Consider the following 22,667-nt stretch of genomic DNA (forward strand, 5'->3'; position numbering starts at 1 on the left):
CAAGGAAAACGATTTGATTACAAAACAAAGTGGGAATTTGATTGAGGGTATGCATTTATTATAAATTTTCTTTAAGAAATGTGCATCTTTGTTAAGATAAGTTATATGCTGTGCAGGGTAAATCATTACGAAATGTATGAGGTACGAGTTAATTTGATAAAATCCGGAAAAATCCGATTTTTTAAATTCTGCTGTATTACTTCCGGTTATTGTGGTGAAGAAAACGCCGAAAGGTTATTTTTACTTCTTTAATAAAACATACCCTCGATATTCCATCACAAGGTTTGAATATTGATAAGGTATCTGCATTCAAGTTACCCGATATAATATGTTTATATTCGAATAAAAGCATCTGTAAATGTCTAATACTTATACTTATAACCGAACGCGTCGGCTACGTTGATGCGCTTTAGCGCTCGCGCTCTGCGCGCAGAATGTTTTGATTATGATCAGAATAAAAATTGTTTTTATTACACTGTAGGTCATTTTTACAATAATAAGAATGCTTTTAAAATTGTTTGTTGTGGTTGATTTGTTAATTATAAGAATTAGTGGCTTTCATACCCACACCCCATCCAAAAAAAAGAAAATGAAATCGATGAAATATTGGACAGAATTTTCTAATTTGATAAGTCATCCAATAATATACTAGTATCATGAATCAATAATGCTAATGGCTCCAGTTTGCAAGTGAAGCTCTTGCAGTCTTACACCTATTGTAGTATTTTGTCTATTTTCTCTCAACAGTTAATGGTTGATGTAGGCTATGCCAATCCACATCTCAAATTGAAGAGAATTTCACTGATTTTTAATTTCTATTTAAGACAAAAATGGCAGATAGTGATGATGAATATGACAGAAGAAAAGGCCGTGAAAAATTTAGAAGGGAAAGAAATGATTATGAAAGGCGAGAAGAAAGAAGAGGTCGCGATCCTAGAGAATCTTGGGACAGAGAAAGGTAAGCCATCAATGTATGGGTTTGTCACACAATTAATAACTTTTAAATTTATTACTGCATGGATATTTTGTGCATTTATACAGTCTCTTTGGGTCAATGCCATTTTAAAAGAGAGAGTGTTGCTACTTTTTGATAAAGTTAAAAATAAATTTTTCAGTATTGAAAATGTCCATGAATGAAAAAAAATTGAGTATTAAAACATTTATTATTGTTGTACATGTACTATAGTCGATCATCTGGGCGAGCTAGAGAGGCCTGGAGCAGTAGAAGTAGAGAAAGACATGATCCTTACAGAGAATATGAAGCAAGGAGACGGGAGAGATACAGCCCAAGCACACGAAGGGATATGAGTCCACCCCACGCTAAACGAATGAGACATGATTGGTTTGTAATTTAGAGCTAGATTGGAAAACAAACCTATCATTTATGTCTTTCTTGCTATTGTAGCGATTACAGTAATATTTTTTCTATTATGATGGACTGATATATTATTTTACAAACAACAAGTACCAAAACTAATGTTTTTGTTAACAGGGATGATCAAGGATATCCTCCGTATGAGATGGGGGGATATGGGGGAGCACCCATGCAGCCACCCCCTAGCTGGGGTCCTTCACCAGACATGAGAGGCCCTCCACAGGCAGATTTCAACCCAGGACAAGGAGGAGGAAGGTATTAATCTTCATGGATGATATTAAACTCCTGCAACATTATATTAACATTACGAAGAACATGCACAAAGGAATACAGTAATGTATAATTTTTCTATGAATAGACCCTGTTATTGATTGTAAATTATTTGCATTGTAGAGACTTAGACTTTCCCACCCAGCCACCAATGTTGACATTTAAACAGTTTCTGTCGCAGCAAGAGGACAATATCAGTGACCAGGATGCCATTAAAAAATATAATGAATACAAAGACGAGTTTAAAAGACAACAAATTAACGAGTTCTTCTTGGCACACAAAGAGGAAGAATGGTATCTAGTATATATTCAAGTCTGTGTAACTTGCAAAAAAATTTCAACAGATTATTTGTTAATTGATGTAACAAATGTAAAGTCTGACAATTTTTTTTTTCTTTTTCATTCATGTCTTATCTACATAGAAAAAAAAATGTGGTGAAAAGTTCCCCGTGTGATGTGTGTGATTAATGAATGATTTTATTTGCAAGACGAGAAGAGGATTAGCAAATGCAATGCATGTTTCCTTTTTAATGATGGAAACGAAGCTGCTGTCGATACTTCTTGGAGAATACTCTTCGCGATCTTTATTTCGATACGCTGCGCACAATGCAGTGTTTACTATTTTGAAAGTGTTAGGGTAGGGTGTTAGGCTTTTGTACAAGTTTACGTGCCAGACATAACCACCACTGCCTTGTGCAGGGTAACCAGTGAATCGGGTAGATGCCTCAGGTAATTACGCTATCCTTACAGGTTATGGAACTTGGTCAGGCATACTGTGATTTCCCTGTCAGCTGATCCTTGTATTGTGTAGCATGAATTTCTTTTACAGGCAGATAATCTACACAGAATGATCATTATTGAAGTTTACAGCATTCATGTTTGGAGCTTTTCTCTTTTGAAGGAAAAATAATATGTCATTTGTTTATTAATATGGACATGGTTTCAAGATATGGAAAAAAAATTCTGATAGCTGAATTTAAAGATAAAGGATAAAAAGATTAATCTTTAGATTTTTTTAACCAAAATATCAAAATGTAATGCAGATATTTTGTTTTAAATTTTACTGCTAGATTTTAAAAGGGGATTTTGAAATTAATTTTTTTTATTAAAAATGAAAAATGAGTTGTTTCCCATTTCAGTATGGCAATAAAATATATAAATGCAACATTATTTGACCTGATGTGGCTTTGCCCAAGAAATTAAGCACTCGATATATTTGGCCAAATTGATTAATCATGGGATGTACATGTATTTAAAGCATTTTTCTCTTGCTTTGATTACTAGGTTTAAGATAAAATATCACCCAGAGGAATGCGAGAAGAGGAACAGAGAAGTGAAGAAAGCCCTCCAACACCGCTGTAATGTCTACATGGAGCTAATGGATTCGGGAAGGATAGAGGAAACCTGGGTCGATTTCGAGAAGTCTGATGAACTTGTCAAATTGCTGGATGCTGGTAAGAGGGAATCACTTGGACTTAGAAAAATTATGATACGATTTCTTTGTAAACATGTGAAACATTGCCATAGACTGAAGAATATAATTATTATTTTAGAGTCATAGACTAAAGAATACACATGTAATTATCATTTATGCAATGGATTAAAAACAGATCTTAGCATGTTTTGAATGAATTTTAATTAATTAATAGATGGTGCTTTTAAAGCACAAAATACAGGGAAACATTTAAGGTGTTACACTGGTTTATAAGTTAAAATTTGAAAAATTTTAAGCTGTCATCAAGATGGAAGGAGGGACTGATTTTGATATGACAGTTCTGGATCAGGCAACAGAAGAGGAGCGGGATGGAAACAGGAGTCGCAATAACTCCGAGTCAGCACCACTGGAAAGGTGAGGTGTCACTGCATGTCTCCAGACTGGGGAATTCTTCTATGCAAATTTATTTACTGATCATGTTTGCGTCAGCTTGGATATAAATATTGTGCCATGTTTTATTTTTTGCATTAATTTTGAGTTCTAAGAAACATTTTAATTATTAAAAAGGCTATAAAATGAAACGTGTGATTTACAGTGAAGAATAATACACAAAGCATACAGTAACCAAATTTTGACTGCAAATGCTATTAAAGTTTTCTCATAAATGTAAGGTTGAATAGGTAACCAAATGTTGTATTTTTCTACCTTTAAAATTGAATGGGATTAAAATTGAGCAGATTTAAATATATTGTCTTAATTTAATAATTGTATATGTTCTATTTTAATTTTGTAGTCCTGATGAAAAGAAAAAGAGAAAGAGATCTGTTTCATCAGACAAAAAACCAGATGTAAGCTTAGATTTCTTTTTGGTCTTTATAACTTTTAGAATATAAACACATATTTTATTTATTTTACTATTCTCTAAAATATTACTCAATAATTGTTTGGTATGATAGGAACCACTAAAACTACCCATATCAGGTGAACAGAAAGAGCTCATGAAACAAGCTCAGGAGTTTTCTAAGCAGCAACAGGCCAAGAATGGAAGTGAATCCAGCTCTGTATGTATCTGTGGTTTTATAATGCTACAGGTAGTAACAAGGTCTCATCTAATTATGATCTTTTTTCCATTTATAGGGTTATAAGTCAACTTCTTTTGAATCATATTGTATTTTTAAGTTTAGAATCATGAGATGAAAGGGAAATATTGGGTGAATTTCATATTTTTTTTTACATGTATGGTAATTTCTACTTTAAATACACTGGGTTTGACATAATGAGTTTTCACTTTTAGCCTGTCCCTGAAGAAAGCACTGTTAAAGAAACAAAGAAACCAAAGAAAAAGAAGCGACACAGGGATAAGACAGGCTATGATTACGAGAGTGGGTCAGAGTCTGAGAGCGACTCCGAGTCTGAACCTGTTCCCCCCGGACTGGAGGAGTCTGGAGAAATAGTTGAAGGAGAAAAGTCTGAGGATGGAGACGAACAAAATGTGTCCTCATCAACGGAGACCTCAAAAGCAAAAGAGGAGGAAACTCCAAAAGGTGAGAAATGAAGTATAGAGGATTTTATTTTCAGAAACAGTTACACAAGCTGAGATATATGGCTAATTAATGTCCTAGAGTCCAATTCAAACAGTATTAAACTTACCATTGTTGTTTTGAGATACCGGTAATCAAATATACACAGAAAGGGTCCATTAGATTTGAATATAAATTTTCAACAAAAAATGCAGATTATGAGGTCCTTGCATAAAATACAGTGTCCTAAGGCCAAAAAAAAAAAAGTGTGTTTCCGGTTTCCCAACCGACCCTATTTTTTATGCGCCGACCCTAACACTTTTTATTCCAAATCCAGATCACCAACCGTAATTGGTTTAAACAATAGAGTCTTTACAAATCAGAGTTCAAAAACGCTTGTAAAAATTAAATAGAAAACACCACTTATCAAAGCGTTTTAAAGATTTCTAAGTGCAGATTGACAGCATGGATGAAAGTTATCCGGTTATTTTAGCTAAATTATCAATGCAATAAATAGTTTCATAGGGCAGTGAAGTGTTATAAATTAATATAAAGATGTACAAGAAAAAAACAGAGGCAAAGGTTTGTTTTTTTTAATTTCTGGGTGTGGAGACTGTATGCAGACATCGTAAGTATTTGAATAGGCCCAACAATCATTCACATTGTAAATATGATTTTAAAATGCTGGAGTTCAATTCCAAATGAAAATTTTAAAATTAATCTTAAACCATTAATTATGCATTCATTTTTTTTTAATTATTGAAAAGATTTAATTCTAAGGCTCTCGTCTGATCAACCAGAATTTCCTCTGTTTCTGAATTCAACACTTAAAGTTACGATATTAATGTTTACTTTTATGTCAGTTGACCAGGAAAATAGAACTAATAACTAATACAAAATATATTTGTGGTAATGAGTATCATACTCTGTTAATTTATAGTGGCTGTCATATTTATATTTTCTAATTACATGAAAATAAAATCTTTGTATACATTCCAAATTAAAACCTTATAATAGATTTAAGAAAGCTTTAATTCTGTAACAGTTGTCACTATCCACGATTGCTCCACCTGTAAAATACATTTTCTTATTGTATAGAAAAATCATATGCTAGGAAAGGGGAAAACTTAAAAGGTCATTTAATAAAAAAAAACAAAAAAAAAACGACCTACCTACCCTATTTTGAAATTGGATGAAATAGGAAACACACATATTTTTTTTTTGGCCTAATAGCTATCACATTGCTCCTTAGTCAATGCTCTATTGTGACATGTTAACTGTAGTTTTCTATATTACCAGACCTGGTCTGATCATTACCCATATTTTTTTTGTTTTGTTTAATGTATAGTTTATATCCGGACTAAATTATTTACATTGTAGAAGCTAATATGTCAGATGGAGAAGAGAAAGACCAGGACACAACAGAGGATAAAGCCAAGAATGACAAAAAAGACACTGTCCCCAAACCAAGGGCTCTTCACAAAACCTCCTCCATCTTCCTCAGAAATCTGGCTCCCTCAATCACCAAGCAAGAAGTGGAAGCTGTGAGTGAATCCCTTCAATCAACATCAACCAAATGTTTTTATCATCTTAGAGTGCAGTCTTTTTATGGTACTTTGCTGTTGTTTTGATTTATTGAATTGACTGCTTACAGATGTGTAAGAGATATCCTGGATTTGTTAGAGTGGCCCTCCAGGACCCTCAGCCTGAGAGGAGGTTCTTCAGAAGAGCCTGGGTGACATTTGAGAGGGATGTCAACATCAAAGAGATTTGCTGGAACCTGAACAACATCAGGGTGATTAACATTGTATTTCAGCACCCAGAACATAGAAAGCATTAAACCAATGAACATCAGTTTGGTTCTATGAGCGATAAAGATATATATGTTAATATTTAAGTGAACTGTGAAGATTCTTTCTATGAGATACATTTTCTCGGAACAGAGGAGACAATTCTATACAATTTTTTACTTGAATATTTTTTCTACAGCTGAGGGACTGTGAACTTGGAGCTACATTAAATCGTGAACTCAAACAGAGAGTGCGACCTGTCAATGGAATCTCGGCTCACAAACAAGTGGTCCGTGCCGACATTAAACAAGCAGCCAAAATCATTCAGATCTTGGACTCCAAATGGGGAATGTGGGAGGACCCCGAGGAAGAAAAGAGGGACAAATCTAAAGAGGTCAGAGCTGAGGGGCATGTTGTAGATCCTCATATATAAAGCACAAAGACTGTTTTATTCAAGAACCATAAAAACCTGACATAATAAAAGTTATATAATATCAAACCAACTTTAATATGTTCATGTATTTAAGGGATCATGGTTTTTAGCTCACCTGAGCTGAAAGCTCAAGTGAGCTATTCTGATCACATTTTGTCTGTCGTCCGTCTGTCCGTCTGTCCGTCTGTCCGTCTGTCCGTCCGTAAACTTTTCACATTTTCAACATCTTCTCAAGAACTACTGGGCCAATTTCAACCAAACTTGGCACAAATCATCCTTAGGCAAAGGGGATTCAAAGTTGTGAAAATTAAGGGCCACACCCGTTTTCAAGGGGAGATAATTAAAAATTAATGAAAAATTTCGAGAAATTTTCAAAAATCTTCTTCTCAAGAACCAGAAAACCAGGAAAGCTGAAACTTGTGTGGAAGCATCCTCAGGTAGTGTAGATTCAAAGTTGTGAAATTCATGACCCCCGGGGGTAGGGTGGGGCCACAATGGGGGGTCGAAGTTTTACATAGGAATATATAGAGTAAATCTTTAAAAATCTTCTTCTCAGACACTAAACAGCCAGGAAAGCTGAAACTTGTGTGGAAGCATCCTCAGGTAGTGTAGATTCAAAGTTGTGAAAATCATGACCCCCGGGGGTAGGGTGGGGCCACAATGGGGGGTCGAAGTTTTACATAGGAATATATAGAGTAAATCTTTAAAAATCTTCTTCTCAGAAACTAAACAGCCAGGAAAGCTGAAACTTGTGTGGAAGCATCCTCAGGTAGTGTAGATTCAAAGTTGTGAAAATCATGACCCCCGGGTGTAGGGTGGGGCCACAATGGGGGGTCGAAATTTTACATAGGAATATATAGAATAAATCTTTAAAAATCTTTTTCTCAGAAACTAAACAGCCAGGAAAGCTGAAACTTGTGTGGAAGCATCCTCAGGTAGTGTAGATTCAAAGTTGTGAAAATCATAACCCCTGGGGTTAGGTTGGGGCCACAATGGGGGGTCGAAGTTTTACATAGGAATATATAGAGTAAATCTTTAAAAATCTTCTTCTCAGAAACTAAACAGCCAGGAAAGCTGAAACTTGTGTGGAAGCATCCTCAGGTAGTGTAGATTCAAAGTTGTGAAAATCATGACCCCCGGGGGTAGGGTGGGGCCACAATGGGGGGTCGAAGTTTTACATAGGAATATATAGAATAAATCTTTAAAAATCTTCTTCTCAGAAACTAATCGGCCAGGAAAGCTGAAACTTGTGTGGAAGCATCCTCAGGTAGTGTAGATTCAAAGTTGTGAAATTCATGACCCCCGGGGGTAAGGTTGGGGCCACAATGGGGGGTCGAAGTTTTACATAGGAATATATAGAGTAAATCTTTAAAAATCTTCTTCTCAGAAACTAAACAGCCAGGAAAGCTGAAACTTGTGTGGAAGCATCCTCAAGTAGTGTAGATTCAAAGTTGTGAAAATCATGACCCCCGGGGTAGGGTGGGGCCTCAATGGGGGGTCGAAGTTTTACATAGGAATATATAGAGTAAATCTTTAAAAATCTTCTTCTCAGAAACTAAACAGCCAGGAAAGCTGAAACTTGTGTGGAAGCATCCTCAGGTAGTGTAGATTCAAAGTTGTGAAAATCATGACCCCCGGGGGTAGGGTGGGGCTACAATGGGGGGTCGAAGTTTTACATAGGAATATATAGAATAAATCTTTAAAAATCTTCTTCTCAGAAACTAATCGGCCAGGAAAGCTGAAACTTGTGTGGAAGCATCCTCAGGTAGTGTAGATTCAAAGTTGTGAAAATCATAACCCCTGGGGTTAGGTTGGGGCCACAATGGGGGGTCGAAGTTTTACATAGGAATATATAGAGTAAATCTTTAAAAATCTTCTTCTCAGAAACTAAACAGCCAGGAAAGCTGAAACTTGTGTGGAAGCATCCTCAAGTAGTGTAGATTCAAAGTTGTGAAAATCATGACCCCCGGGGGTAGGGTGAGGCCACATGGGGGGGGGGGGGGTGTTAAAGTTTTACATAGGAATAAAGAGTAAATCTTTAAAAATCTTCTTCTCAGAAACTAATCAGCAAGATGATTCTTTATAATTGTTAAGACTTTGGCTCCAGGACAATTCTTCGGCCTCACAAGAAGGTTCAGAGTTTGATGTAGCTAAATATCCCATATATAAACAATTGTAAAGGATCTTTTTGAGAACTGCAATACTCAACATGTGATATGACTATAAAATTGAAGCAGGCAGCTATTTTTTCATTAGAATCTTTTTGTATTACTGTTTTGGGTTATTGCCCTTGATTTATTGATTCTTGATTATTTTAATTAATGCATCCACTGTTAACCAATTAATGTGATGATTATTTTTATACAATAATAAATATTCAATGTATATAAGTTTGTTCTGCATAAGTAGTTTTGGGTTAGGCTGGATTAGTTTGTTTATTTTTGATTTCCAATTTTTAGATACTATAAATTATTTTAGGCTGGCACATATATAGGGACAGTGTCTATTGCATTGCAATGAGTGACTGTTTGGGGTTAAACAGGTACGGAGAGATTGAGGGTGTTGACATCCCTGCTCTTTCTAATCTTCGTGTTTTTCTAACCAACGATACAGAATGTGCGGTCATTTCTGCCATGTATCGCATTAATACAAGTGTGCGGTCATACCTGCTTGTATTGGTGGTGGTTGCGGCGGAGCACTAGTGTATAGTCATCCCTGCTGGTGTTCTGGCCTTTCTAGCGCAAGTGTGCGGCACTCCCTGCGTTAGGTTGAGCTGTTGACGCAAGTGTGAGGTCATCCCTGCTTGCGTTATCTCTGCTTGCATTAACGTTGGTACATGTTGAGTTGCGTAGGTGTGCGGTCATCCCTGCCTGCATAACGTTGAGTCCCTATGTATGTGCAGGAGCGGTGATTAAAGTCTGCTCTTGTAAATATTTTCAGCAATCAGGGCTATCCGAGTTCCAAGGGGGATAAATGGATTTTATTTATACAGGATCTACATGTATTAATGTACATTGTCCAGATTGTATTATGACTCCATTAAGCTGACTTTATCATACCTATTGTTCCTCAGGTGAGCGATGTGGCCCATGGGCCTCTTGTTTTGTTTTGCAGCCAGTGTTAATTAGTCTAATCCTTCTTTATATTCTTTTATAGGGCTCTTTTAGTTTTACATCCAAGAATCCTGTACTAAAGAACATTACAGATTACCTTGTGGAAGAGGGAAGTTTTGAAGAGGAAGAACTACTTGGTATGTTTTGTGTTTAAAAATGAGAGAAGATGGGTAAAGATAAAAATTTGTAATGAGTATGAAGGAAGGAGTGGTAATTTCAAAAATCTTTTAAATAAACCAATTTTGTGCATGAACTTTTGTAACAAAATGTGTCCTTTTTACCACATTTTATGTTTATCTAATGCAGTGATAACCCTCTTCTTCAATTTTAGGTGAGAAGATGGAAGAAGGAGAAAAAGAATCCAACAATGAAGTGACCGTAGAGAGAGATGAGCGCATGATCAAGGTATTGTACCTTACAAAATCTAACCATGACACACAGTTTATGAGTGAAATGTACACCTTATTATGTGGGTTGCAAGAGTTTATACTGCAATGAATGTAACAGTATGCTGATTATACATATATTTAGTGTGTATATGTGAAGCAGGAGTTGTGTATCTTGGTTTTTGTGTTGCAGGCTTTGGACAGGATGATTTTATACCTGAGGATTGTTTACTCCATTGATTATTACAGTGCTAATGAGTATCCTAATGAGGATGAGATGCCACACAGGTGTGGCATCATGCATTCTCGAGGGGTACCACCAACAACTAAAATTACCCAACAGGATGGTAAGTCAAAATTTGCTGCTTGATTAAAAATTGTTTGACAATAAATATTTCAGAATTTATTTTAAAATTATTTAATAGGTTAAAAAAAAATTGCCAAATTTGATCAACTTAAGCATGAAATAGTTAAGTGTATTAATTTCTTTAGTGAATGACTGGATCACAAACACAGAAAACAAGTTGAAGCAGTTTACAGAGGTTGTAGAAAAATTATCAGAGGAAGATTCCATCAAATTCGGCAGGAAAGATCCAGAGGCATATCCTTTACTTAGATGTACAAACAGTCAAACTTGGAAGAAATTCGTTCTAAAAGTGTTCAATTTTTCATTTTTCACCTTTTTTATTATTCATCTCTAAGGGACTCAAAATCAGTTCGCTAAATACGTAATTTTGTTATATCCGAATTTGTTATAATCAAAAAGATTTCCAAATATTTGTTAAGAGTATTACCAGGGACTCAAGATAACTCTGCTATATCCGAGGTTTCGCTTTGTCTGTGTTTGTACTAAACGAGTTTTACTGTATATATGTGCATTGAATATGCTCATCAGCTATAGTAGAAAGGCCAGGCATATGCAGGAATATCTTGATTTGTTTTTAATCTTTTTTATAGCAATGGTACATGTATGATAAATGTAATATAGAGGGTAAAAATCTAGACATCATTCAATGGCAGAGATTGGTTTTATGCTAGCAAATTCAGAGTAAGTTTAGTATAACACACATTCAGCCTTTTTATCAGCTATGAGAGAGTTTGACTTTAACAGCTGATCACAGAGGTGGAGAAGTTTGTGACCCTGAATACTCAGGAACTCTCCAAAGACAAGTGGCTGTGTCCCATCAGTGGCAAGAAATTCAAGGGCCCGGAGTTTGTCAGGAAGCACATCTTTAACAAGCATGGGGAAAAGGTGGATGAAGTCAGGACTGAGGTATGAAATATCAAAGATTTCAAAAAGGAACCTGATGTCTAAATAGGACATTAAAATAAAGCTCTGTTTGAGTTTGAAAAAGTTGCACTGTTTTAAGTCTAAAAGTATTTTGAAATCCAAGATTTTGAAAAATTGTTGAAAGGTTGAAAATTGGCAAAGGTTGTTGTTGTTTTTTAAACAAGATGCATAATAATGCTATATATATACTGTATATTATATATATACTGTATATTGCAGGTGACCTTTTTCAATAATTACCTGGTGGACCCTAAACGACCTGCTTTACAAGAACATCCTAAGAATAAACAGAAGGAGGGATCTGGTAGGGAGCAGTTCACCAGCCCCAACACTGGCTACCAGGCCCCTCCCCAGCAGGGAATGATGGGATACAACCAGCCAATGGCACCACCAATGAGGAATTACGGTAAATAGTAGCAGTGTCTTTCATAACTAATTTAGAAAAAAGTTTGTTTAAAAACATGAACAAGGTTATCTTGAAGGTAGATATACTTTGAAAGGAAGTGATGTCATGTTAATAACAACTTAATGGTGTCAATGTGCTGCATTTAGTTTACCAGGGTATTCTACTTTTCATTGTACTTATTGATGTTTATCATACAGTGTACATGTAGATATCCACATAGCCTTATTGTGCTTTTTTTTTAACAATTGTCACGTACAGTGCATTTATTCTTTAACTCTGTGAAATGTAATTCATATTGTAGAAGGCCAGGTGAGTGCTCTCCAGATAAGTTTGATTTTCTTTCATAGAAGTTGTCTTTCAAAAATGATATAGATTGAGCAGAGATGCAGACCATGCAGAGATTTGCTGTTAACTTTTTTTTTTTAAGATTATTTCTGAATTATGTTACTATGAATATACAGTAAGTTATGAATTTTTTTTAATGTATAAAAAATCATTTATTGACAGGATCTGGTGGGAATGCTCCACACCATTACCCAAATCCTGGGGGGTATGGAGGTCACGACTACCGGGGTGACTACCGAAGATCTGGGGGAGGATACAGAGGACACTTCAGGTAACCAAGACTCTCCGCTCATGGAGGGGAAATTTTTGGAGTCAAATCTTTCTTGCTGATTCAAGTTCTTGTTAGTTTTGACAATTTTTTTTACTTTGATTGCTACTCTGTTGTTAAACTAGGCAATTTATTTCCAGATCCAATAATGCTATGAAGCGGAATTCTGAACAGTTGAGTAACTTGTCTATAAAGAGCTTTGTCAGAGTTCATTTCTGACATTAAATCTTCCAGACTTTGTTGTATGGAAGTTTCTCAGATTAATTTTAATGCATTTAGCAAGGTCTTTTGATAACCACTTCCATTGCAAATTAGTTGTTAAATTACATGGAGGTCATTTATTTCCAGATCCAATGTTGCAATGAAGCGGAATTCTAAACAGTTGAGTAATCGGTCTAAGAGCTTTGTTAGAATTCACTTCTGACATTGGATCTTATTACCCTGTACACGTTTCTCAGATATTACATCAGATTTGATTCAGCAAAATGAAAAATTACAAAATTATCGAAGATTTGATATTCACAAATTTAAAGATATTTTCATGCAATTGGAAATCTGAGAAACAATATTATAGGTTGAATATGCATTAGTTTCTATTATGAAATACAATATTGACATTAAAAAAAAAAAAGATGGATAAGTTTATGAAATTTTATATCTTGGTGTAAATAATCTGTGAAAGCAATTAAATTGTGCTGATAAAACCCTTTTCTTCAATTCTCTAATTATCTTCTCATGAACCTATGTCCCACATAGCAAAAGAAAAAAACCTTATCTTATTTTGTTTAAAGCCTTTTGTAAAGAGATATGTGGTGTTTTTAGCTGAAGATCTTCCTATTGATGCTATGTGTGTTATCTTGTGAACAGTTTAAAATTCCAAATAATAACAACCCGATTCTATGTGTAATTTGTATAGTTTTCATTTGTAAGCAGACTGTGTTATAAATGCAGCCAGTTGATAACCCTCACAATTAGGGTTCCTTCAGAACTACAACACCACTTACAGTTAATGTTAATCCCTCTCACTAATCCCAGAAAACCTGAACAAGACCTTGGAAAAAGAAAGATATTTTTTATTCTAATAAAAAAAATGGTTTCAGTTATACAAAGGATAAAAATCCAAGTTTTAATCTGTTTAGTATGTCTGACCTGGTAGTTCTTCCTCTAAAAACACACACTGGGTTGTAAATTATACATCAGAGAAGTTGGGAATGACAAAGACTGCATATTGTTGAGACTGGGTGTTATTCTATTGGTGTTCACTCATTATCCATTTATAGGCCATATTGAATATAAATGCAGCTGTTTAAAAATGTTTTCATTAATTAGGTTTTCTAAATTTTTGGACTGTCTAGCAGAAAGACAGAGACTAACATGAACTACTGATACTTGTTAGTGACCTCCTTGTTGTGTAGGGGATACTAGTACACATACATAAATAGCATGTGGGGGTGTTGCTGGGATGTTATTTTTCCACACATGTTTATAGCATAAGCATTTTATAAATCTATAACTGTGTTTATGGACAGATTAAGAATTGTTAACTTTGTACAGACCATCCAAATAGTAGTTCAAAATTAATGTTGTTTTACTGAATTTTGAATTTACCATAATTGGAGTTTAATGTCTAGATACAAATAGTAATTGTCTAAAAGCAAAGTATAAAACAGAAGTGAACCAACAAATTCCTGTGGACTTTTTTCATGATAATCCATTTGTTTAGTGTTGAAAGCTACTGATATTTTCAGACCTCGCTGTGCCGCGATTTTCAGTAAAAGAGATAATAATAGATAATAAAAAGAACAGGTTCACTGTTTGATAGGTATCCAAGTCGTGTCCCCCCCCCCCCCCCCCCCACACACACACACACACACACACATATTGGGAATACATGTTTACACATTTACTTTTACTTTATGATGAGTGAGATGCATGATCAGAATTGGGTTTTAACATTGAATGTTGTTGTTTTTAGAATTGTATAGAGCAGTGTGTTACAGTTGTGTAGAGGCTTTTCCCTGATCATTTTTGCACTTTTGAAAACTTCAGTGTTGTAAAACAAAATATGAAAAAGTCTTTCTACATCCTCCCTGTCTTTTTCCACTAATAATTATTAACTTCATATTCACTATTAATTTGTTGTCGTTTACAGTTGGGCTTTATGATTTTCATGGAATTATTTTATATAGTACCAAACTTATTGATGTTGTAAATTTCTATAGCATTCATTACCCATGTGTATAATTGTTTCTGATTTTATTTCTATGCTAAGGGTTTGTAATTTTTGATTCTGTATGATAATTTATTCAAACTAGAGAGAATGTTATAATTTGAATTTCTAATAGATTATCAAAATTTCATGGAATCCCATTTTATGCAGTCATTTAGTCATTTATAAACTTCTTATACATAGTGTAAAAGTTAAAACCTTTTCTGTAAACATTTGAATGGAAGCCCCGTTGTTTATACTCGATTAAGATAGTGCTGATGAAACTTCAACTTATTCGAATTTTCTAAAATAATATTATGTGGACAAAATGTTGGAGCGATGAGCATTATCAGATTGAAACTTTAACCTGTGATCAGATTTTACCTCATGATTGTGACACTTAATGTTATGGCATGTTTTCATAATGCAATGTATCAACACCGTAGATTGTTTGGTGACAGAGACAAACAATAACAGTAAGATTAGATACGCGGCTAGACTGAGAAACCATTACCATTGCTCCTGTTTGCAATCTATAATATATCCTAGATTAGTCGGTACATTGTATATGAATCGGTTTGTATTTCAGCGATCAATATTAGAGTCGACTCTTTCTCTTTTTTTCAGTCGCAGATCTGATCCAAGGGGAATAATCGAGTATCGTGACCTGGATGCACCGGATGACGGCGACATTTTCTGAGGATGCGGTGTAGGGGGCGGGGACCTTATAGTTGGAGCATACATTATCAAAGACTCGTTTGCCAGACTTGTAGATAGTAATGTTGTGAGCTGTCTTATAGTGATGTAGCTGACATTTTTTATTATCAAATATTGGAGCTAATGCATTTCTGTTAAAAACATTTGATGGAATGTCAGTAAAAGTGGATGCTTTTTAACAGATTTTTAATAAATTTCGTCGTAACATGTGCAGGTTGCAATTACTTCCGCAAAAAATATTGATTATAAAGTTTGGAATTGTAGTGTGAAGAATATCTGTACATGTGCATGTCAGATTTTATTGCAATACATGTATTTATGTTGACCTTTATATCACCCATACTCATACCATAAAGCACAGTTTTAATGATTCATTTTGTGTTTCTGGCACTTGTGAATAAATTAATCATGTTTGAATATTTGGTAGTTCTAAATTTTCATTTTGAAATTTATGATATTAAAATTTTATGTCACTTGTGAACACTTTTTACTGATTAACAGAATTTCTCATGCATGTACTATTCATATGTCAAAAGCCTATAAAAAGGCTTGAGAAATACATGCTGATATAACAATACTGGTGTTCCATTTAACAGAACAAGTGCTGAAAGAGCAGAATAGGTTTCTAGGAATAAACCATTTTTTGTCCATCTAATAGACCAACTCATGAAAACTATTGCAGTCAGTTTATTTGAAAAATCACGCATATTAAATGCATTTCTGTCGCAACAGATGCAGTTGAAATGCTCTATATACAAACTGAAGAAGCCGAGATGCTTCAAAGATAGGAATGTATGTTCTCGACAGTTATCACACATATAAAGCAGTATTACATAATATGGCTTTTGTTTGAGAGTCTCTTCTCCTTGACCTTTGAGGGAATCGGCACTAATTTGTCTGCAAATTACCATTAGTTAAATCAGATGTACATATCACTCGGTTGCATCTTTTTTAACCCGGATTTCGACACCAAAGAAACATCAAGTGATTCTTGGCACGCAACAATGTTGCTTATAGCTGTTTTCCAATCGAGTTATCTCCAACAAAAACAATATTTTATGATAAGTCTATAAAGAGCTGTGTCGGATCAAATGAAGACTATCAATTTAGAAATATGAAACTTTATATCGACCCTAAATAGTTTAATCTTTTGTGGGAGTTCGGTCATTAAACCATATACACAAGGCAAATAGACCTTCTCATGAAATCGTCCGCTAAATCATCGATATGATGTCAGCATTTCTGACTTTCAGTCTATGTCTACCGTTTGAAGTAAATTCCTGCTAAGTCCTATTCGTCACCTCTCGCACAATGCGATATCACCGCCGGCCGAGCGGGGCGTGGGGGTAGTGCCCGCGCTGGTGCCATAGCCCCTACCCCTAGAAGAAATAATGGCACTACGCTCGGAAGGAACCGAATGCTGCGTCGTGGATTCAGTGCAACCGATGTAGGTAATCAGTGAAGATAAGATAATGCCGCCAATGGCAATAAACCCCATCCCGATCACAATGATAAGATCGAGTGACTGGGAGAGGTGGGCGTAGTAGATCTCTATGGCCTCCATGTCGCGCGCCCGGGCGTACGGGTTGAAGGTGTAGTCCCGGGGGACAGTGTAACCCACCACCATACAGACCACCCCACACACGATCAGCCCAACCGCCGTGTACACCACCGCGTCCTCGGGGTCAAAGGTCACCGTCCTGCCCTCTTCCTCCCCTGCCTCAGTCATTGGCCCTGAAAAAAAAATAAGAATTAAGTTTAATGCAAATTAATTATCAAGATATTCTGTCGTTTCACCCACCAACCCATTCATCAAAGGACATTCGTAGTTCTTGAGTGGTCTACAATTTGTACGTAATGATGCATCAATGAACATTTTGAATAATTGAGGCACGAAGCATTCCCCCAAAAAGGAGTCTTTTCCCCAAAAGCTTGAAATCCTAATCTGTGGGTGGGGAGGGGTTTAAGATGCTGGGGTATATTGGTGGTTTGTCCATTGTTTCTTTAACGATGCTATAGGTACTTCTTAAGTACTTGCCTATAATCACGTTTAAAGCAGTATGAAATGAAAAGAGAGCATTGAATTTGCTCTTCGATGTGTTAAATACTTTTTAAAAAAACACGCTATTTTACCGATATATTGGGAATAAGATGCTAGAAACCCATCCTCTGGTACATGTAGCCCAATTTTAAACAGCATCTTAATTTTAACGTTAACTATATCAGAAAATGATCGAGACTCTCCTACTTACAAAAAAAAATAGAACCATTTTAACAAGGCCTTGGACTTTCCGTAGGACGTAGCTGTCATTTCTTGCGTCAAAACATGTTAAAAATGACGCTGGATTCAAGTGAAATATGCACCAATTGCGTAGTCTTAGCTCAAAAGCCAAACAAATCGTGTTGATTTCAATGAGCTTTCACTGAGTGGGCAGCAATGAAACAGACAGGCATACGTCACATTGCTGTTTGACACAACTACCCAAAGTCCAAGCTCCTGTTAAAATGGTTCTAAAATGTGCGGATCGTTCTATAAATATATGATATGAACTGTAGAAAGTAACAATTATATATATATATATTATAAAAATAGGATGGTCGTGTATCATTCACATGAATTTGTGGTTATATCTTTTTTGAAATTTTTAAAATAACTGCGATGGAAACGTTTATTTTTCAAATAATCATAGAAAAACTGTGTCTGTGTGAATAGCTCCATTTGTGCACGACTGTTTACCTTTATTTATCCGTCCACCCAACGTATACATACAACTTTGTGCGGCTGTTCTGAATAAAAAAAGGTTTCAGGCCCGACCGGTACGTGTTAATATAAATAGGATAATCATTTTAAACTAGGCTCTCAAAACAAGATTAAACCTACAGATATGAATATTGAACAGATTTGGCGTATCCTATGCTGTAACTCAATAGATCGCACAGATGTTCTATTATCAATACAGAGACATCTATAATTGTGTACATGTACAATTTGTAGAAGTAACAAAGCCACACCGTGCAGTGGAGGTTACTGGAGGAACATACTTTATATTGGAGTTTTTTGATCTGCATTTCGACCTCGCATAAATCAGTAATTGAACAGGTTATAAATCCGATTCAAAGTCGGGCCACCTACATTTTCTTTGAATTCCGGGGTCAAAACGATATGACCTGAACGATACCAGCGTTTGTATGATCTGGCATTGCATCGGGAATCATAGAGAGATATTGTTGGCATATTTCATTAGGAAATGCAAGTGTTTTCTTTGAAGTTTTTTTTTTAAATGGCTTTCAGCCCTTTTGAACAATAATGTTACTATTGGCCTATATTTCAACAAGTGTTTGGTTAAGTGTATAAATTACTGTTAACATGCATGCAAAGTAAGAAACCATCCGGAAGAGATTTTATCGCTCCAGATTTAAAAAATATATATATCTAAAATCACGAATTTACAACATAACCGTGGAATTAGCGTGGCTATTTTTACATCAAACAAGTGAAATGCTGCATCATCTTATTAAAATCCAACCGCCGTTCGACAACTGAAGTTATTGGAATTTTGAACTCACCGACACAAGATTCTGCATTTCAGCCATAAAACGGGCGTGTAGACAAATCCAGCGATATCTTGATAATTCAGGTCCTACACCTGGCATACGTGTAGCGGGGGATGACGTGGTCCCGATCAATACATGTGAAAAACTTGACATCTTCAGTTTATAAGTCTCTCTCTCTCTCTCTCTCTCTCTCTCTCTCTCTCTCTCTCTCTCTCTCTCTCTCTCTCTCTCTCTCAATTTACAAAGCTTTTTACGTGTACATGTACTTGTATCGATATGATTTTTGAGCAACTTAAATTGAGTAATCGATAAATAATATAGTATTTATATGTTCATTGACACTTTTTAAATAATCTTATATTCTCTAACTTTCAATCAAAGGCATATTTTAATATTTTGTTTGATAGCACTTTTAGCTCCAGCAAAGAATGCTTATTAAGCAATTTCCATCGCTTTTACAACCGCTACAATCTTTGATGTGGGAGGTTCGAATTATGTAATAACTGCAAAACATTTCGGTTAATAAAAATCCAGACGTGCACTCGATATCGACAAATCAGTTATTACTGTAGCCTTGCTGAGTTTTTGTAGTAATTTAACGTTTTCACTACGGCATTCCTTCAAGCATTTTGAGTCTGCGCACTAAGCGGGCAAATAAGGTAACTATGTTGTCTAAAGGTTAAAGCAACTGTCAGGTACTTGTTGAATTAGACGAGATATGTTGTTTAATATTTTTTGTTCAGATTTTTCTTTTTGAAACATGAAATTTAAAAACACGCACGTTAAATGAACGATTTGTGCCATCTCTTTTCTTATAAAAGTAAGGTGTACCATTGATTTTATCGTTGGTGAACATTCATTTTTGTTTTCTCTAAATTATTTCTAAATGTTTTAATTTTTTAGATACTTTTAACTGATTTTGTTGTGCAAAATGCAACAAATATTGCAGTATTTTTTGCAACTGAAGCATTAAACTCAATACAAGAGCAGTTGATGTCAGTCACCGCTGCATTTGAAAGCTCTTGGATAGTTTCACCAGAGTCTCTGGTTTTACTGCTTTTCCGATTAATCTCCAGAACTTTACCTTGTTAATTATCGCATACTTTAAAGCTTTATATATAACGTATATTTCTGAGCATCCAAAAAAATACAACTAAGTGATTTAAAATCTTGATAAACATTCATTTTAATTAGAGATAACATTTAGCATTGTTTATAGCGCTCGATTATTTTTTTTCCCACTGGAACAGATATTGGAGTTTATCAGTTCACTGGGTTTGTGTGTTGTATATGTACACGCTGCAATGCCTCTGTCTGATGTCTGTAGCCTCGGTCTGGTTAAAGGAGATAGTATCTAAACATCCAAACACCTGTCCTTCTTTTCTTCTTGATAAATATACATATACCAACAGATTACGTCATGTAAGTGACGTCAATCTTGCGGAAACCTACAAAGGTATCATCTATCTTAATTAATATAAAGACAGGTGATTTCCCTTACCTGTACGCACTGTGAGCAGCACTTAAATACTTACTAGAGTATACTCGTGTATCCAAAGAACTGAAGGACATTTGCAATGATTTTAATGAGATTATCAAATTTCCCATTCTGTGAAAACTATTTATTATACAACGTAATATACGTATTATATGGTGGACGCTACATTTATTCAGCATGTAATTCCTTCTGTCCATATTTCATCAACAATCTTTCAACAATCAACAATCACAGAAACATGAATGAGAATGATTAAAATGTTTCATATCTTTTCAATGACCTTGACCTCCTGAACGTTCTTTGTTTTTGTTTTTTTTTTGTATTTTCTTTATAGAGATCGAACTGTTAAATCATAAGTTTGGTGACATCTATTGAAGTTCCTTTAATTGTTTAAAATATCATAAAACTTCAACAAAAATTACATAATTGTCAAAGCAATTTAATTATATCATGCTTTTCTGAATTAGACGTTTTCTTTGACTCTGACTTGCAAAATTCGAGATAACTAAATTCTGAATTGTCAACCACGTCCATTTTCGATTTCTATGATCTTCACTTCACTATTATTCACTTTGCGTTTATTTGAGTTTCAAAGAAACAAATAATGCAAGATGTTTTTCTAGATAGGTAGGTCTGAAAACAGTTCAAATCCACACAATTTTTATACCGATTTTCCATATGACATTGATTTCAATTATTCTTATTTTAATGTTAGCCTGCTTAAATAGAAGAAAGCTTTTAAGTTATTTTTACCCAACGTTAAGCTACGTGTGAGCTATATATTAAACTGTCTCCTAATTTTTTAACCTTGGCCTTGGCTTCTTTTTTGTATTAATTCAGTTTCTGTTCATATGAGTTTTTAAATACATAATATATAGGTGATTGCTAATTGACTTGGCTTACATTATGAACATGACTTCGCAACTTCCCATTTTGCAGTTAAATTAGTTTCAATAAAAAGTTCGATAAAATAGAATATTTTAAACATTAGTGAGAAAATTTCAACAATATTCTGAACTTGATAGATCCTTATATATCATAGTTTAAATTAAAATTTACTTTTCTTTATTTTGTGTTTAGCGTAGATCACTAGAGACAAAGCGATAACCATGTAATGATATATAGGTCAGAACAATTTTGCTTTATCATGATTTTTTCTATCTCGACCTTCCCCGTGACCTTGATTCCATCATTCTATATATATATATATATTGCTTAAACCTTCGTTTCATCAAATATCGTTAACTGATTCTAATTCTAAGTTATTTCTCTCCTATCATATTTTACAAGTATATCATGCCAATGCAAAGATATAGGGTACAATTCTATTTTGGTGCAACTTAAACGAACAAGTACTATTAGGCACAGCATTCATGTACTATGGATCAATATATTTTTAGTACATGTACTAGTTGTTGTGGTTTACATTTTCATGCAAAATTCGTCGTTCATTATCAACACTTTTTGTCCTGAAAGTTTCAGTATCTTTCCAGGAATGTTTAGCCCTCTGTAGATAATGGTAAGTGACAATGCCTATTACTATTCGACTTCTTTCTCGTTATATAATGGCTGACCTACAAGGATGATGGATGGACAAGTAGTTTATCGTACCGCTTGCCTTCATTTATTGAATCAGCTATCTTCATCATTCTTTTTTTTTCATTATCAAGATTTTGTGTAGTTGATGGGTATTTGTTCTCATCATTTTCATTCATCCTTTAAAACTCTTCTGTCTCTTGTTTTTTTTTAACGGTGAAGGTTACACGTGCATTCACAGAAATATATGTCTGTTTCTGGTAGTTTGATGTCAAACATATGCTAGCAATCAGGTCCAAGAAGGAAGTACTATCACACAAAAGGTAAGGAAATTTCTCCATCGCAACCCAATTTATAATGATCGGGTAACTTTGGACAAAGTTTGATTTTAAAAAGTACAAGAAGAGAATCCTAAAGTTTTTTGTTCCGCCAAGTGCGGCCGAGCGTTGCCTAGCCTTGGTTTTGAGGACAGATGCTTTGGGTGCGCTGAGCATCTGAGCTCTAAACAAGGCACCACGAC

General features: G+C 34.9%; 2 protein-coding genes across 5 annotated transcripts; one reads left to right on the forward strand and one right to left on the reverse strand.

The window, feature by feature from the left end:
- The first annotated feature begins 171 nt into the window (after positions 1-171).
- LOC128166237 (serrate RNA effector molecule homolog) lies at positions 172-15,977 on the forward strand. Of its 4 annotated transcripts, none has more exons than XM_052831263.1 (23): positions 172-233; positions 825-958; positions 1,187-1,342; positions 1,493-1,630; positions 1,769-1,939; positions 2,930-3,099; positions 3,377-3,494; positions 3,874-3,928; positions 4,037-4,141; positions 4,375-4,624; positions 5,981-6,144; positions 6,255-6,395; positions 6,590-6,784; positions 9,980-10,073; positions 10,268-10,341; positions 10,516-10,669; positions 10,815-10,922; positions 11,441-11,595; positions 11,833-12,019; positions 12,527-12,635; positions 12,773-12,805; positions 12,981-13,013; positions 15,469-15,977. In XM_052831263.1, exons 2-23 carry the CDS (start codon positions 831-833, stop codon positions 15,539-15,541), a joined length of 2,811 nt encoding a protein of 936 aa, XP_052687223.1. In that variant the 5' UTR covers positions 172-233; positions 825-830; the 3' UTR covers positions 15,542-15,977. The 4 variants fall into 4 exon arrangements, with proteins under 4 accessions (XP_052687223.1, XP_052687226.1, XP_052687224.1 ...); XM_052831264.1 differs by having other exon boundaries at positions 203-299; XM_052831265.1 differs by lacking the exon at positions 172-233 and adding an exon at positions 262-282.
- A 143-nt stretch (positions 15,978-16,120) lies between these two features.
- On the reverse strand, positions 16,121-19,235 carry LOC128166238 (transmembrane protein 74B-like). Its single transcript, XM_052831267.1, has 2 exons — positions 19,126-19,235; positions 16,121-17,292 (listed from the first exon to the last, which is right to left on the reverse strand). Exon 2 carries the CDS (start codon positions 17,285-17,287, stop codon positions 16,856-16,858), a length of 432 nt encoding a protein of 143 aa, XP_052687227.1. The 5' UTR covers positions 17,288-17,292; positions 19,126-19,235; the 3' UTR covers positions 16,121-16,855.
- Positions 19,236-22,667: the final 3,432 nt, after the last annotated feature.

Source organism: Crassostrea angulata, chromosome 10, assembly GCF_025612915.1.
Source record: "Crassostrea angulata isolate pt1a10 chromosome 10, ASM2561291v2, whole genome shotgun sequence".
Taxonomy (NCBI): domain Eukaryota; kingdom Metazoa; phylum Mollusca; class Bivalvia; order Ostreida; family Ostreidae; genus Magallana; species Magallana angulata.